This window comes from Mytilus galloprovincialis, chromosome 7, assembly GCF_965363235.1.
Source record: "Mytilus galloprovincialis chromosome 7, xbMytGall1.hap1.1, whole genome shotgun sequence".
Classification (NCBI taxonomy): Eukaryota; Metazoa; Mollusca; class Bivalvia; order Mytilida; family Mytilidae; genus Mytilus; species Mytilus galloprovincialis.
In genome coordinates this window covers 74,495,218-74,513,049 of record NC_134844.1, presented here as the reverse complement: position 1 = coordinate 74,513,049, position 17,832 = coordinate 74,495,218, and the positions used below count along the sequence as shown (strand labels likewise).

General features: G+C 31.9%; 1 protein-coding gene across 2 annotated transcripts in view; it reads right to left on the bottom strand.

Annotated features, from left to right (window-relative positions):
- Positions 1 to 17,298, bottom strand: part of LOC143083647 (uncharacterized) — a 45,472-nt gene extending 28,174 nt beyond the window's left edge. Inside the window, exon 1 of one of the 2 annotated variants that reach the window (XM_076259933.1) lies at positions 17,044 to 17,298. Coding sequence is in view for 1 of the 2 variants with exons in the window: in XM_076259931.1 (XP_076116046.1) it covers positions 16,903 to 16,917 (15 nt within the window). In the remaining variant the exon portion in view is untranslated. Of the gene's footprint in view, positions 1 to 16,902; positions 17,022 to 17,043 lie in introns of those variants that run through there. The other variant, XM_076259931.1, reaches the window with a different exon arrangement.
- Positions 17,299 to 17,832: the final 534 nt, after the last annotated feature.

Sequence of the window (17,832 nt, the reverse complement as noted above, 5' to 3'; positions counted from 1 at the left end):
AACAAATTAAAGGAGAAAACTAACGGCAAAATTCATGTATAAAATAATGAATAAAAAAAAAAACAATAAAGTAACACAGCAACAAACCACAACCACTGAATTATAGACTCCAGACCTTTGACTGGCACATACCGAATGTGGTGGTGGTGGTGGGGGGTGGGGGGGGGGGGGAGGGGGGCATTTTCACTGGTATGTGTTTCACTTACAGGGTAAAGATTGAAATCAACCCGGAGGCGAAATTCAGCTGACCCCTTAACAAAAATGTGCAGTAGTTCAGCGAAAAAAAAAACATCACACTCCGAAACATATAATACATATAGTTCCTTCCACAAAATTTTCGATTTCTTCGTGTACATTTTGTGAATAAATCAAACATATACTCACAATTTTCCAATATCTCTCAAATTTGCGGTTGAGGGCCAAAATATTGGTAGAATCTAAAAGTTCGCATATTTGGATATTTGGATAGGATATACGTATATAAATTGACGGTAAAAAGTGAACACTTTTTTTTTTTTTAATTTTCCTGGTTTGAAATGAATTCAGAACAATAGGTTCTTTTTTTCTTTGCCAAAAAATAGCAATTTTAGTAATGAATATAGGCATCAATATATGAGGGTCTGAATGGAGTGTAAAGAATAGTGAATAATAAACCCAAAAAAAATGCTAAAAAATTGAAAGAATAGAAAAAAATAATCAAAAATATCAATAATTATATAGAATATATATACTGGGGTGCCGTAAAAATAAAGCATAGAGAATAAGGATCAAAATAAAGAAATAGTAGAGTACAAGGGGGTCTGAGATGTCATAGAATAACGAGATGAAGGTGTAGTCAAATTTCTCCCACCCTTAATTCAGACTCTCGGATGTCTTATTTGTCGAGAAACGCAGCCGCATAATAATGTTGTAAAAATCTTAAAGAATACACATGAAGCCAGTTTACTCAGTAAATTTTGTGAGACTATTAAAACTTTGGGTGGCGGAATCTTGTGGCATCCTTATGCTCCGCCAGGAGCGAAGAGGATAGATGGATAGATTAAACACTTTTAGAGAAAATAAAAATCAGACGAAACTCCTTGTACACTTTTCGCTTGTACATACGTAGTAATACGTCTAATTTACGTGTTGGGCTTTTTCCATTGATTTTTCTAATAGTTCTTGAAATATAAAAATATCATTATCTTAAATGTAAAGTAACTTTCGAGAGATTCCATTAAAAAAAATTAATGTCGCATTAACCATAAAATGGGTAATTTATTATGGGTAAATCGATGGAATAGTAATTCTATTGTAATAAACAGTATTCACACAGACAGAAAAAAAGTTTGAAAAATAATACAAAAATTCAACTTTTTTACTATCAGGAGAATCTTAAAAAATAAAAACAAAATCAGAAATATATACGTACCTACGTATTTTATAATAATTGCCTTACTTAATTATGAAAAATGAAAAGGTCAGATTGCGTCGTAAATTTGTCTTCTATTTTTCTCTTGTTTCTATGTATTCTATCATGCACATGTATATGATTTGGGTATACTGGAAGTTGTTTAAAAAGCCAACAATAAATTTTCCCTTTACTTGTTTTTGAAACGATTGTCCTTTTGATGAAGACCACGTGAAAAGTTGCCAGCACAGCACCAATTTACTTACTGTCTACTCAACCCCCTAAAAAGGGTTCAAACTTGCCTCGTGCAATAAACCCCGGCCAAGCTTAAATGGCCCTTACCGTTTGGTTGAGCACGTGGTATACAAATTAAACAGACACATCAGAATGCGGACATAGAATCTCAGGGCGACCGTAGTTGACCATTAATGATTCCAAGGCAAAATGTATTCCCTTATCCAGCTAATTTCTCAATGTACATCCACATCTATGTTTTTCATGCCTGTCGGCTTACCTATTGTATTAATAAAAAAATAAGGAGATGTGGCATGAATGCTAATGAGACAACTATCTACCAACGTTGAAATGAAAGGGAAGTAATCAATTATAGGCAACAGTACGGCCTTCAACAATGATAAAATTCTATACCGTAGAGTCGACGACCTATAAAAAATCCCGACATGAAAAATATGAAACAACGCAATTGAGAAAACTAACGGCCTAAAAAAATAATTTACGAAAACAAACATGACAGACATGGACCAACAACAACCACTTATCGCATAAATAATCCCTCCTTCCCTCCAAATTGAGATAGGTATGAAAAAAAACTTTCTTGCCTGAACTGAATACTTGTAAAAACGACGGAGGTTTTTAACTATCAATGCTGGCTTTGAAATGTCTTTTTTAAACTAAAAAATAAAAATTCAAATACTGTATCCTTAAAACCCACAAGCATTTCCCCATAAACTTTCATAATTTCCAACATGTAAGTTATTAAATCAATGGCTTTGTTGTTTGTGTTATCGTTCGCCTAAGCGGCAGTTCCATATTTTTTAATTTTCCACACACAGGAATTGTTGATTGGATTTTGATTGTATTTCACACGCTCTATACAACATTTTGTGAAACAGTTTGTAAATCTTTAAAACGATATCTAAGTTGTTATTTGATGTTTTCAATTAAACCTTTCTTTTTCTCAAGATAAATAATGATACCAATTTTTTTTATTTCTTCAAATTTAAGATTAACATGCTGAATTTACACAGCATCTAAAAATACCATTGCATAAGAAAATCTTCAAATACTAATACTGTGACAAATCAGTATTCTGTCGACATATATACGTTAGCTATTTGTTTGAAAAGCAATATTTTAATAATTCATTGACAATTGCTAGTATAGTTTTCCGAGGATACGTTTGAGTTTAATGCCTCGTTCACACGTACATTTAATTCGAATTGAATTCGAATCGAATGCGAATCGCTATTTGCGTTCACACAGTCCTCTTTTTTTAATTCGAATCGAATTCGAATTGGCTAATTAAAATTATCTAATTCGCATTAGAAGTGCGCTTTTGTCAATATGAAGTAAAAGTTAACGTCGTTTGGACAGTAAAGCGAATTTGACGCGCATTGTAATTCGAATTAGAATTGACGTTAAGACGTATAACGCTTCGAATGCGAATTAAACTAATTCGAATTAGTTAATGCGAATCGAATTCGAATCATCTGTGAACTCAGCATAAATCTCACTTTGATATCTTTCGCTTCTCTTTTTTTCATTAACGTAAATACAATTAAGAATGGAAATGTGGAAGGTGTCAAAGAGACAACAACCCGACCAAAGAGCAGATAACAGTCCCCACAGTTTGATACTTCCTGTTTTACTGGTGCCTTGTTTGACTATACTCGAAAACTATAGAAAGGAGATTGCAAACTTTCCTCTGTATTTATTTCACACCATTACCTTTTTTTATTTTTCTTTCAATCTTTATCCAAATTTATGGTAATAAAGTTCCAAAATAATAAGAGAAAATAAAGGTGTTTGATTAGAGCCGTGGATTTGTGGTTAGCGCATTAGACTACAGGCAAAACGGTTTCTGGTTCGATTCCCGTTCCGGGAAAGGGGAGAATCCCGGCTCTCTCTTGACACTTTTTGCGAGTATGGTTTTGAGAAACGATATTAGTCAATCTGACGGGGAAGATAAATAGCTTGCACGTAAAAGACACCCTTGTAGATTTCGAAAAAGAGCAGGCTTATGCCGCTAAAAGGCAGCACTCGCACCTGCACAGTGGAAAGAAATTGAAAAATACTATTTCCAAATTCACTATAATGGGAAATACAAATATGTTTAAACAAAAGAAGTTTGATTTATTAGACATACACTGCAATTCTGACAGATCTTAGTGAATATTGAGTACAAATTGTAAAAATCTTTTACAGGACTAACCAACTTATTTTAATCGCTTGATATGTTTAAGTTAATGTCGGTAAATGGTCTCATTCGATGCATAATGTTTTAAAGATAATTATGTACTTATAATGTGTTTTTTTTTATTACAAGTGATTTCAGCTGCAATGTGATTTCAAATTTCATCCTAGACTCCCCCTAAAAATCAAATGGTAGGTCCCTAATTTCAGAATCTTTGAATGGTTTATGATGGAAGAAACTTTCAATAAGATTATTCGTCAAACAAAGTATTAAATTCGTTCATTCTTACTGAGAGAACGAACAATTCGATCTTCAATAAGATTATTCAATTAATAATGATATTTCAAAACGCAGTATAAAAATATAAGAATAGAAACAGAACATTTTTATAGATTATGATTCCGGAAAAAAAGTCTTATCAATGAAATATCAGACATTGAAATGACAATACTTTATCAATTATAAACTGGAAGGGGGGATCGCTTTTCGAATAGTGAATCTGCCAGATCAGTGTCAATGCACACAAATTCCAACCAGGTAAAAATGTTTAAATATTTAAGCACTTCAAAATTAATTAACGGAAACATTCCCAACGCGTTAAAAAATATCATCCAAAGTTAATCAACAAGTTAGTGTGAATGCATACAACCAGAATATGAATAACCGAAGTAATTGAAACATATTTCATTGTTACCATGTAAAAAAATTACCAGAAGTGCAAATTTATGATGTTCATCCTCTCATAGATAAATGATATACTTCTTTTTGTGTGATTTGATATTATTCACCCTCGGTGTATTAAGGTCGTGATGTACAAAATCGATGAAACACAATGTGATTTTTTGGGAAAGGATACAATTATAAAAAAAAAATACATTAAGATGCCTTATTCATGTTTACATTTAATTACTAAGAAATATATTGGATTACGCCAGAAACGTTAAGTTTCCGGAATATTTTGTAATATTAGATTTTATATTACCAAATAAAACAGGCAGTGACGTCGATAAGAAATATTAACCGTAATAAGCAAAAGCTTATTAAGTATACTATTTATTTATCATAAACATGAATAGATTACCGAAATCAAGACATCATTCTTCTTGCTGACTCATTGGAGTATTGAATCAGCCCCACATATCAATGGCTTCTTGGTTAACGTAGATGACAAAGTGTGTACGTTGTCATTAACTGTGCCAAAGGAATACAATGCCGTTTATTGACCGTCTGTGAAATTGTGTTTCTAGTCATTTTTGAAAATGCTATTGTTATAGGTCAAGATTGAACCTCTAATTTATATATAAGTTTGTTCTATTCCAAATTTGGTCACGTTAAATCAGCTCTGTATATGCATATTTAAATTTAACATCCTGGTGAGAGTTGTATTTCGTAAAAATTGTAGTCCTTCGGACTGGTGAAAAATAAGCGGAATAATAGGGGCTATGGATTTTTTTTGGAAAAAAAGATTTGTTTCCAGTTTTTGGAGAAAAAAAATAATTTATTTTTGACCCTGACAAAAAAAAAAATTGTTTGTTTCAGTTTGTCCAGAAAAAAAAATATTTTCCCTTGGTAATTAATGCTTCTTTTTTAGTTGATGCTTTCAGGAGTTTTTTTATAAGGTATTCAATGGTTGCTAATTCTTTGATAAAAGATCGATATAAATTCGATTATCATTTAAAAACATGAGCGTTTAACATGGCATAACTATACGTGTGATTTTTCCCAACTGAAACTGACGAAAACAATTTAATTTTTAAAATACAATCAGAACAACGTACAACGCACAAGAAGAAGGATCGCAAAATGACGAATTAACTTTGTGGCTCCCGCAGGGTAAAAAACGACATGTGACCTCCGGGCTTTTTAGAGGCGACTTCCGACCTGAGGGCCTTCTAAAAACGACCTGCGACCTGTAAAATTTGAAAAAAAAACGACATCCGACCGACTTCCGTCCTCTGTGTTGTAAAAAACGACCTGCGACCTGTACATTTTCCTCAAAAACGACCTATCGACGAATTTAAAAGCGACCTTGCGACCTGGGGGGGGGGGGTACCCTGTGAGAGCCTCATCTTTGCTATGTGATTATAAGTGCATTGTTTAGTAAAAGCCTATTCATCTTGTAGTTTTGTTTAATACACTACTTGAACATTATATACGAAAACACTATTATTTATCTGAATAAAGACAGTATAAGAAAAACAAATAACGCTGTCAAAGTTTTAGTTTACGTAACACCCATTTTTACTGCAATCAAAGAAAAGAAAGAGATGTGTAATCCTTGAGTGAACAAAACGCAGATCATCTATGCAATAATTTTCCTTTTTTATATCTTATTACAAGCGTCAAAAGCATAAAACATATTAATCAAATGTAATTGAGATAGATCATCGTTAACAAATTGGTAAATAGCATTGTTTTTAACAATTGTAATATTTGTAATAACTTTACTTTTTGTTTTAAGTACTACTATTATTAGTAGTATAGCCAGTCGTTAGCGATTGAGCTAGGGAAGTACTCCTTAGCTCAGTTGCTTAGAGTACAGACTTTGGTGACAAAGGTCCAGGGTTCGAGTCCCGTTGTAGACAATGATTTGTTATCATAAGAATTATACGCTTCGGTGAAGTCATTGTCATTATTATTATTATTATTTTCTTAGTTCTGTAATTATAATTAGTTTCTCGATATATCGCCTTATTGTTCGCTGGCTTATTTTTCGCTAGCTATTGTTCGCTAGCTTCAGCCTGGTTTATATTCTTATTGTTACCAAGCTTATAATTTTGTATGCTAGACGCCCATTTAAAACACATGTACCAAATATGTTTATTATAACTATATACAGTAATGTTGGTCCATTTTACATGTATGTCCACCCCTTAAATTATAAATATTTTTACACCTGACTGTCCTGATATGAGGTTATCATCAGTTTAACATTGCGACGGCACTAATAACCCCTCGCAAATAAGTTACAAAGTCTAGAATAAGTATAAAAAGTAGATGTGTTATGATTGCCAATGAGACAAATTTCCACAAAAGACATTGACAACTATATGTCACCGTACAACCTTCAACAATGAGCAAAGCCCAAACCTTATACACAGCTATAAAAGGCCCCCAAATGAAACAATTCATACGCGAAAACTAGCGGCCTAATTCATGTACAAAATAAATGACGAAGAAATCAAATATGTAACACAGCAACAAACAACAATCACTAAATTACTTGCGCCTGGTCTACCCGCACATCCTAAAGCCGTTGTATAAGAATTTCAGAGCGACTGATGATATGTGTTATGGGCAGGGGGGAAATACAATATATAATGTTTGAAATAGCTGAAATAGTTTTGTACTCTTTTTCTGTTCATTTTTTGGAAGATAGCCTAGAATAAAAATGTATTGGAAAGTCAGAACACGTCCACTTAAACAACTTGAAAATTTGCAACAGTTTTATCAATAAGTATCACCTATCTTGCAGTGAACAGGAACAACAATGTCATCATTTGATATGATTATTAAGTACTTTGTAAACACTGCTGACACAAAGACATTGAACTTATTAAAAATATACAATATTGTCATAAGGGAGGGAGGCTTTTACATTTGAAGATTCTTTAAACAATGACAACGGAACTAACAGAAAACGTGTGATAAATGCACAACAAAATGAGTGGTTGCTGAGTGATGGATTAGGTTGTTTCTGTCTGGTATCATGCTGAACAGGTACACTGATGTCGGATACAATTGTAATTTTTCACCTGACATTTAAAAGTTGCTGAGTGCGCAAGCCCTTATAAAGTCGTAAACTGTCAACAGGATTTAGATATTGCTTAAATGTTGATAGCCTAAATCAATCCTGCTTTATTACAGGGATGTATCATTAAAAAAACAAATCATCGATTTGAAAATTTATAACAATTGCTGAGTGCGCAAGACCTTATAAAGTCGTAAACTATCAAAAGGATTTTGCAATTGCTTAAAATGTTGATAGCCTTGCTTATTTAAAAACGGTACACCATTTTAAAATAAAATCATAGATTGAAGTGAAAAAGATTGCTGAGTGCGCAAGACCTTATAAAGACGTAAACTGACAACAGGATTTAGAATGCTTAACATGTTGATAGCCTTAATCAATCCTGCTTTTTTACAGGGTTGTGTCATTTTAAAATAAAATCATCGATTTAAGTGAAAACTAAGAATAGTCTCATTTACGACTTAACCCTGTCTAGCTGTGGTGTAAGTTAAACAACCAAAGGATGGAACTTTCAATACGAATAATGATGCAATAGAAATCAGCGACAATTGTAAAAATTGAAAAACTCTAATAATTTTAATTTGATCATGTGCGCATGTACAAAAATGTATAAAGTTTGTAATAATAGTTCATTGACGGTACAATGCTATCAAACAAGTGGCGATCAGACAACGTGACTTGTAACGTAAATATTTGTAAATTTAAAGTATAATGTATCTAGTTACGATAGTTATATACATCTATTCTAATTAAATATAAAAATACGTATGTAAAAATAAATTTGTCTTTCTTATTGATGGTATAAAAGTTTACAGAGAGCAATACAGATTTTAAAAATACTTAAAGTCTGCAGTGAATAAAAAGCGTAAACTGAAAAGCCACCGCCGTCTGACATCGAGGTGTGTGTTAACTGCAAATTTTATAAATATAACAAAGTCTGGACACTCGTTCCAGTGTACATTTTTTCGCCGGTATTGTTAAATAAATGTTATATTTATACAAATTGTTGACAAATAAAACACCCGACGTGGAGAGGCGAATGATACACAAGCGATATTCAAGATTATAAGACGAAAAGGAATTGACAATGAGTTGTAAAAAAAATGATAAACGACAAAGAGACGTAAACGGCATAAAAAACACATTTCTAAAAAAAAAAATTAAAGACTCAGCTACTTGAACTTAGGGAGCTACCACTTGATTTTTAGGGGGAGGGGGAGGGGGCTGGGATGAAAATTTTGTCCTGCTTTTATTTTTTACCAAGTTGCTCATCCTGCCTTTTTTCAAAACGCCTGTCCTGCCTTTTTTCAAATTTAGTCCTAGCCCCCCTTCCCCCCCAAAAAAAATCAAATGGTAGCTCCCTTAGTCAAAACCCCGGGTTGATATCCGTAACAGCAAGAAGATCTGCTCCATATGCAACACTTGCCGTGTTACTGCTTTAAAATACATCAGTAGACTTGGAACAAATTTTATTTGCCTTAACCTCAAATATTTGGTTTCCTTTGAATTTATCATTACAAAAATTCCTAATTACTACAGCTTTGTAAGTTTACCTTACTGTTAAAATAATACCACAGGATACTTTAAACGATGTACAATGTATTCAAATCAAATATGCTTAATATTGGCCACGAACTGTAAACCAGATAAGTTTTGGCAATTTGAAGTCTTTACCTTACCTTATAACCAATTCCAGTATCGTAACTATTTCAGTTAAACAAAATATATAGAAAATTGATTCAACTACTTTGGTGACACCTGTATTTGACAAGGTAATTTCTTTTCAATTTTAAGTCTATCTCGTATCTTGATTTACATCTTGAAATCGACAATGAGGAATGACTTAGATCAAAGTCTTATGACTAAATAGTTTATGTCAGCTTACTTATTATGAACTTTAAACAAACAAAACATGTTTTAACCCCGCCACATTCTTCATGTGCCTGTCTCAAGTCAGGAGTGGGTTTCGCTTGTTGGTGTGTATCATAGTTTTTTGTTCTATGTTTTGTATCTAAATTCTCGCTTGACTTCCTTTACATTTATCAGGTCAGGACCTTTTATAGCTGAGTATGCGGTGTCAGTGCGTTCATTGATGACGGCCGTACGATAAACTCATCATAGGTCTCTGGTGGGTGAAGAGTTGACCCATTGGTAATCGTACCATACCTTATTTTTTATATTTCCATTTTTATGTAGCAATATTTTAGCAGCTCCTGCATATGGTGTTATTAAAATTGAGAATGGAAATGGAGAATGTGTCAAAGAGACAACAGCCGAACCATAGAGCAGACAACAGTAATGTATTCATTTTCCAGAATTTTAGTTATTTTACTTTTGATTATTCCGAGAGTAATTTCTTCGATGTGTCTATCATTAGTGATCCTGAACTATTTGCCACTGGAAGCATAGCAAGCGACACTCAATCTTATGTTTTTTCGTGTTTTTATTAATATGCTTTTTTTTTTTTATCTAATTATGTTACAAATATATACCCATGCACAATTTTGTTGTTTTATTTTCATTTATTTTTTTCGAATAGAATACTATTATATTCGAATATGCAAAACATTATCCCCAGATTTATTTCGATATAGATATGAGAATTATAATTGAATTATGAGAGTTTTTAAATACCGAGATGTACATCTAGCGATAAAAATTGATCTCGTGTACGTTAAAATTGTCAAGATCTTAATCTCGCAATCGAAAATTAAATCCTGAGGCGTTTGATTAAATCATAAAGTTTACAACCTAATCTCATGTTTGAAAATGTTGATAGTTATTCTACTAGAAACCTAGTAGGGTCTATGGAATCTATAGAAAAACGTTAAAGATTCATTTGTAGCCACAAAAATCAAAATCAAAAGGCTGACAAAATGAAAAATTAACAGAATGACAAAAAGAACAGAGGAAGTTAAATTGAAGAACATTTTTTCAAGAAAAAAGCCAGTTCAATAAAAAAAAAACGTGAAATGCAATTGCTATTTTTAACTGTTGAAAAGTTGAAACCATAATCATGATAGATCAGTTTAAGTTGATTTGTATAAATGTATTGAAACTAAACGATCTGCGTAAATCCCCCTATATGCAATGATTCCGTTAGTGCAATGTAGCATGTCTACTCTTATACATTTTACATATACCATTGTTCGTGGACTAAAGCGTTTAGCTATAATATCACTAGCCTGTCGACCCTGAAGTTGTGAGTTAAAAACCTTACGTAGCAGGAGCATTCGATTCAATTGTGCACTCTGACTTCATCTACCGATAAAACCTGAAGCGATCAAGCAGATATTGCCTAAACGGCAATTAAAAAATTATCAAACAATTACTTAAATGAATTTTTTAAATACTGTGATACTAAACAGACATATGATCATTGCATTTTCCAAACATATTACTTTTATAGTGTTAAAGACAGTTGGTCTACATTATTTAGATAGAAAATTAAGGTGGTACCCAACACTTTCTCTAAAATTAATTTGGCTCGTTTAATTTTCATAAAATTTTGACAAAGTATTTACTTTGACCCTTTTACAAAAATATAAAAAATTCAAAAAATTTGAACCAAGCGTTTTATCAGAAAAATTACACTGGTTATATAGCAGTTTGACAAACACTAATTTTGATCATTAAGAAGCTTAATATTCCCTTAACAACACAATGTCATTAAAACGCTTAGGTGATTTTACAGAGTTATCTCCCTGTAGTGTTAGGTACCACCTTACATACATGTACAAATAGATGGGGTTCATAACATGTGCAAATGTTAATTTTGAGCAGACATTTGAGTGTTTCAAAACCTGACTAAACAACATAAACATAAGTTTGCCAATGAAATAACTATCCAACAAAGTTCAAATGAAGTTGACGTAAGCAATCATAGTCAACTGTACAGCCTTTATCAATGAGATAAACCCATGCCGTATATTCAGTTATAATTTAATTTTGGATGTAACGCGTCTTCTGATTGGCTGACGTTATTTTGTTATGAGCCCATATATATAATTTAGTCATGTGACCGTGACGTCATCAACGTTTTTTCATGGGTTTCTACGGTTCAAAATGGAATTTAGAATTAAATTATAAGAAATGACTGTAATATTTTTTCTGTCTATTCGAAATAGCATAAAAAATGTGGTGCACACTGTTAAATAACCCGCTACGCGCGTTATTCAGTGTGCACCAAATTTTTTATGTTATTTCTTCATAGACAGAAAAAATATTACAGTCATTCCTTAAATAAAAAGGCATTAATGTGAAACAATTCAATGGAATAGCGACTGTGCGAGGGTTGTATAGCCAGACAATGCAAATAAACACTTCCATCATCAATTCAATTCAAAACAAGTTTGGGCCAGAAAAGTCTATTTTATCAATATGCATACAGGTATACCAAGATCGGCTACATAATGTTTTGCATTTTAGAATATTTCAAAACTAGAATATGTAATTACTAATTTCGAGCTACATCCGTGCAAAATCAAAGTTAAGAGTGATTATTCTTTATGAAGTTCTACCAAGAAAAAGCTCGAAAGCGTCTGTTGACATCACATTGGTAAATTGATAAACAGGAAGTTGCTAAAAATAACCCGGTACTACGTGTCTGCTTCCTCTATTAATTGTAAGTTGTTGAATTGATAAATTTAACTTCTGCTAATCATTTGACTTAAAAAAAAAAGAACCGCTAATGAAAAGTCATTTCGCATAAATCTTAGTTGTACAAAGAAAATCTTTTGATTTTTTGCTCTTAAACGATTTATGAATTTTCATGGGGTTCTTCGTTTTAGAAAAAGCTGAAAATCCTAGACAAGTAGTCTATTAAGATTGGAGTCGAGCGCACCTGTCATGTAAAGTATTCAAACTCAAAGTCTCAGTGTGGACAGGTCAGTGATACAGTCGTTCGATTACTTATAAAAAAAGAAGATGGGATATGATTGTCAATGAGACAACTCTCCACAACAGGCCAAATGACACAGACATTAACAACTATTGGTCGCCGCTTAGACCACAAGAGCTAAGACCACTGAGGCCCTCATGTGAAATTACATCAAGATATAACAACAATTAAGAAAAACACTTAAATTTTGTCAATGTATAACGGTGTTAAAGCGCTGGCTTAGTTATTTCGTATGGAGCGCTTTATATTTTAAATGTACGTGCGTTCAACGTTTTTTTTTTTTTTTTTTTTTATGCACGGTTTTACCATTGTCACGTAATGCACGTGTAGTCATTGATATTGAATTATGGTTCCTTTTGTAATTTTATTGCGTTGTAAAAGTCTTTACTGAATGACAGTTTTTGCGCTTCATTCTAAACAATTTGCTCTTTTCCACCCTAATAAAATTACAAAACAAAAAAGCTTTCATTTCTGATAATTACATTTCTATGCTAAATAGACCATTTTTTATCAACTTTTTCTTTAATTTTCCGGAGCAATTTTTTTTGGAAGTACGTGTCATCTCGAATGAAACATTTAATGTTGACATGATGGTTATTTTTTGAATGACGAGCGGTTGCTGTTAGCCAATTTAACTAAGTATTCTTGTGAAACATATATTTCATGTAACTATAGCTTCACGAAAGCCTAAGCTACTCCAAATTTCGGAATCGTGTGAAACTTACATGTTATGTAATTATCACCGGGAAGATACTCCGACTGAATCCTTGCTCAAGTAGATTTTATTGAAACCAAAACCAGGTACTATCTACTATCGTTAACTTCTTTTATGCATATGGTTAAGACTTAGTACAATCTAAGTGTTAACTCCCTTATTCAGTGACCTTTAACTGGATGCACGTGTTAGAAAGACTAATTATTGTGGCTGTTTTTTTAAATATCCTTGTTATATGTAGCAAATGGGTATATCTTTTACAATCGGCTATAGGAAGTATTCCATTCGGACCTTTTAGTAGCCTTCACCTTTAAGGATGTACTTAGGTGAGGTTAGGTAAAATTTAAGAAATTAAGAAATTAAAATTGATACTATAAGCTGGTAGAGCATCAATTAAGGATAAAGATAAGCTAAACATATTGATAGGTCATGGACCTCCTTTTCGAAATATTTGAGATTTAAAATATGGCGGGAAAAGGCTGACTCTGACTTTTACTTTATATTTGCATTGGTATTATTTGGGTCTCAAAACAAAAGAAAGAGAATCAAGAATCTTCTAAAATTTTGGTAAATGACTTTTCATGAGCTATTAAATCTTATATGAAAAAATTAATGGGTGTTATGGGGCAAAATATTTTGCATTGTATTGTATGGAAAAACACCAAGGAGTCCGAACATTTGACACAAATTCCAAAACCTCACCCGAGTACATCCTTAATCTGTATATATTGATATTTCGTTGTTACTGAATGGTATTAGTATATGCGTTCAGATATACACAAACACAGATATAAATGCAATCATATCGGTAGTTGTCATATATTTAGGCCCAGTCTCAAGTTATTGTTTTAACGTTTCCCAACCTAGCATTTTATGGTAATGGATTTCCGGTATACAAACCAATACTACCACTCGACTTCTCTCAGCTCAGATCGATACACAGACAGCGCAGCCGCAATTGACCAATACGTCCTATATATACATATATGTTCCATACCACATAATACTTCTATGTATATATATATATAAATTTACGCTTCTGTGTTGACATGAAATTTCATTTATATGTTTATAATTATAAATTAACTTTTTACAACACTTTGATTGGTTGGAAATTCTAGGACTTTTTACCCAAGGTGTAGACTACCTATAAAGCTGTATTTGGCAAAACCTTTCGGGATTTATTTTAGTCCTCAACGCCCTTCAACTTTGCGTAGCTGATGAGTCTTTTTGAGACTAAACTCATGTCTGACGTACAAAAATGTAATCCTGATATATATGATGAGTGTACTCAAGACGCTGTCTTATAATAGATTGAAAATAAAATATTGCTAAAATAATGTTTTTGCTTTTGAAGATTACAGTCTATTTTAAATTTGTTTTCTTGCTCGTTTTTTAACTGACAAACTTGTTTTTTTTTTCTTGTGATCTTTGCTTACAAATATAATGATTACAGAGAGAAATTGGTATTGTACATTTTTGCAAAATTAAATCAACAATTTTACTTATATTTAAGGAATGACTGTAATATTTTTTCTGTCTATGAAGCAATAACATAAAAAATGTGGTGCACACTGAATAACGCGAGTAGCGGGTTATTTAACAGTGTGCACCACATTTTTTATGTTAACTCGAATAGACAGAAAAAATATTACAGTCATTTCTTATAATTTAATTCTAAATTCCATTTAAAACCGTAGAAAACCATGAAAAAACGTTGATGACGTCACGGTCACATGACTAAATTATGTCTATGAGCTCATAACAAAATAACGTCAGCCAATCAGAAGAAGCGTTACATCCAAAATTAAATTATTGAAATTTAAAAACAGAGTCTGATGTCCCTTAGATTATGTTGAATTTTTCCCTGTTTATATTACATAGTGATACATTACGAAATATAAATGAGGAAAACTTCATAGAAACAGTTACTCTTCAAACAAGTTTCAATTTTATATACTTTTGTGTTATCGTTAAAAATAGTTGAAAATATAATTTTCTCTTATTTCTATACACAACTTAAAGGTCTTTTTGATATCAAAGTTAACACAACATGAAAAACTTTTATCATTTAGAAGACTTGCACGTATGGGCTTTGCTCATTGTTGAAGGCCGTACGGTGACCTATAGTTGTTAATGTCTGTGTCATTTTGGTCTTTTGTGGATAGTTGTCTCATTGGCAATCATACCACATCTTCTTTTTTATATTTGCAACTTGACGTGTAGACTATGAAGAATGCTATAACACCTTGTTCAGGTACATATTCTAGTTTATTTTCTATTTTCAAAATTATATACATTGTGAAATCAAAACGAGGAATGGTAAGAGACCAAGACCCTATACTAAGAGCAGAACAATGGCTTTAATGTCACCAATGGGTGTTAAACAGAGAGAGAAAACTCTGCATCCGGACTTGTATATATTGACAGCATTACAACGATTTGCCAACATCTAAATTGTAAGATAAGTTGTGGTATAGTTTTCAATGAGAAATGAAGCGTACCAATTCGCCGTTTCAGAATCTAATGCATCCTGGGTAATATTTTCAAAAGTGTACACCACAACGTCCTGATTGGTTAAAAATGTCATAAACAATGGAAATTTAACCAATGACGTGGCGTTATTTTCATTTTGGGGTACGAACAATGAAATTACCCATGATTCTTTAGATTCTGAAACGGCTAATAGTAAACCCATAAAGCTTTAACAGAAAGATGATAAAGGGGGAGGAACATTACCGTTAAGTCATCTATAAAACGTACCAAGCCCTCCTAACAAAATGTAAAACAAAAATGAAAAACACAAATGACCTTAGTTTTCATTAAAAAAAACGAAAAACATATATAACATACACCAAAGAAGTACACTAACTTAGATACAGGCTCTAGACTTAAAAAATGCACATATATAGAATTGTTAAGTACTTTTCAAAGTTGTCTTTAATGACTTCACGACTTCTTTAGTTTATAATCTCAAAAATATAAGACAAGTTAGATTGAATTTATTGTTCGTATAATTCACTTTAAAAATATGAACTAATAAACTATGAGGAAAATAAAAAAAAATACGTATTGTTTTTTTATAATACAGCTAATTTTGTTTTACAATAATACGCGATGAAAAGAGTTACGTTTTCATACCTATTTACTTTATAGAAAACACTTTTATTTTTGTGTATGTGTTATAAATTTCTGTGTTATCTTCATTGCAGTTTTATTTACTACAATAATTAATCTTTATAGATAATGATAGCAAATATAGGTAACGAAAATGATATATTACAACAGTAGGTAATCTTAGTATACAGTGATCATATATTTAACTTAAAAACAAAGATTTGAAATAAACGTTATGCACTTACTCTATTTAATAAATTTGACGATTTCCAATGAATCACCAAAATAAATGAAAATGCTTTCAATTTTCAAATGCAACTTTCCGATACATTAAGATATCATTACTTATACGGCGTTTACAAGTATACGTGTCATACTTTAAGATTGAAATTATAAACACAATTTGATAAAATCCTATTTTACAAATTTAATAAATAAGATATGTTTTAAAAGTATCATTAAAACATAAAATCCGTCTGAATATAAAAGTATATTTCCAAATTAAAATAGACCTGAATATTAAAGCATATTTTCAAAGTAAAACAGACCTGAAAATATAAGTATGTTTTTAAAAATAAAATTAAGAAATACTTACATGAAAAGCAAACATTTAAATAACTGATCTCCAGTCACAGAAAAGAACAACTACGTAATACTCAACCTTTACATTTTGTTTAAGACAAGACACCAGTTAATTCAATATATATATATAAGCTTTACAATTAAACACACTTACCTGGTGTACAGAAAGAAGAGAAATTCCTGATATCAAAACGATAAGCTTGGACTATTTAACCTTTTTACAATCAGTAGGAGTATAGCATAACATAGTTTGTTTTGTCCGGATTCTACACAGTCTTCGATTCCTGTCTTTAGATCGATTAACTATATCTAACTTTTTAGCGTGCCGTTGTACGTAGTATCTTGGCTATCGACGCATTGACTTTACATTGGATGTCTTCGTGGTGGGTTTTTCTATTGTTGAAATCCAATACGATTCGATATTTTCTTCATTTTGTTCACTTCGAAGTCACTATTTCTCAGCAGGTGTCGCTCTATGAAGTGTGAACAATGAAAGACATTCTTGTAATGTAAATGGAAGGGGCGAATAAAAGAATTAAATTCTTGCACGAAAGTTTTTTTATGTGGTTCTGACTTTCAATGTCATGATTTTTCTATCTCCATTTTTATTAATTGGGGAGTATGTTGTTGTATGAAAAAGGCTGTCTCTTGTTTTTTTAATGAAAAAAGTGGAAGACTGCTTTAGTTTCAGTATTGGTATTTTAAATTTTCTCCACTCCGCTCAGATAGAATTTGTCATAAAGACTATATTTACTTTTCAAATTTGTTAAATAGAATAGCCACAACTTTAATTTTTATTTTTACATTGACTGTATTTAAATATAAGTTATTTCCACGCTGATATTTCCTTTTATACGCAAAGATTTAAATGATAGTACAGAGCAAGTCCAGTGATGGTTATAATTTAGTCAACTCTGAGGGTTAATATCATGTGATTTGGGGG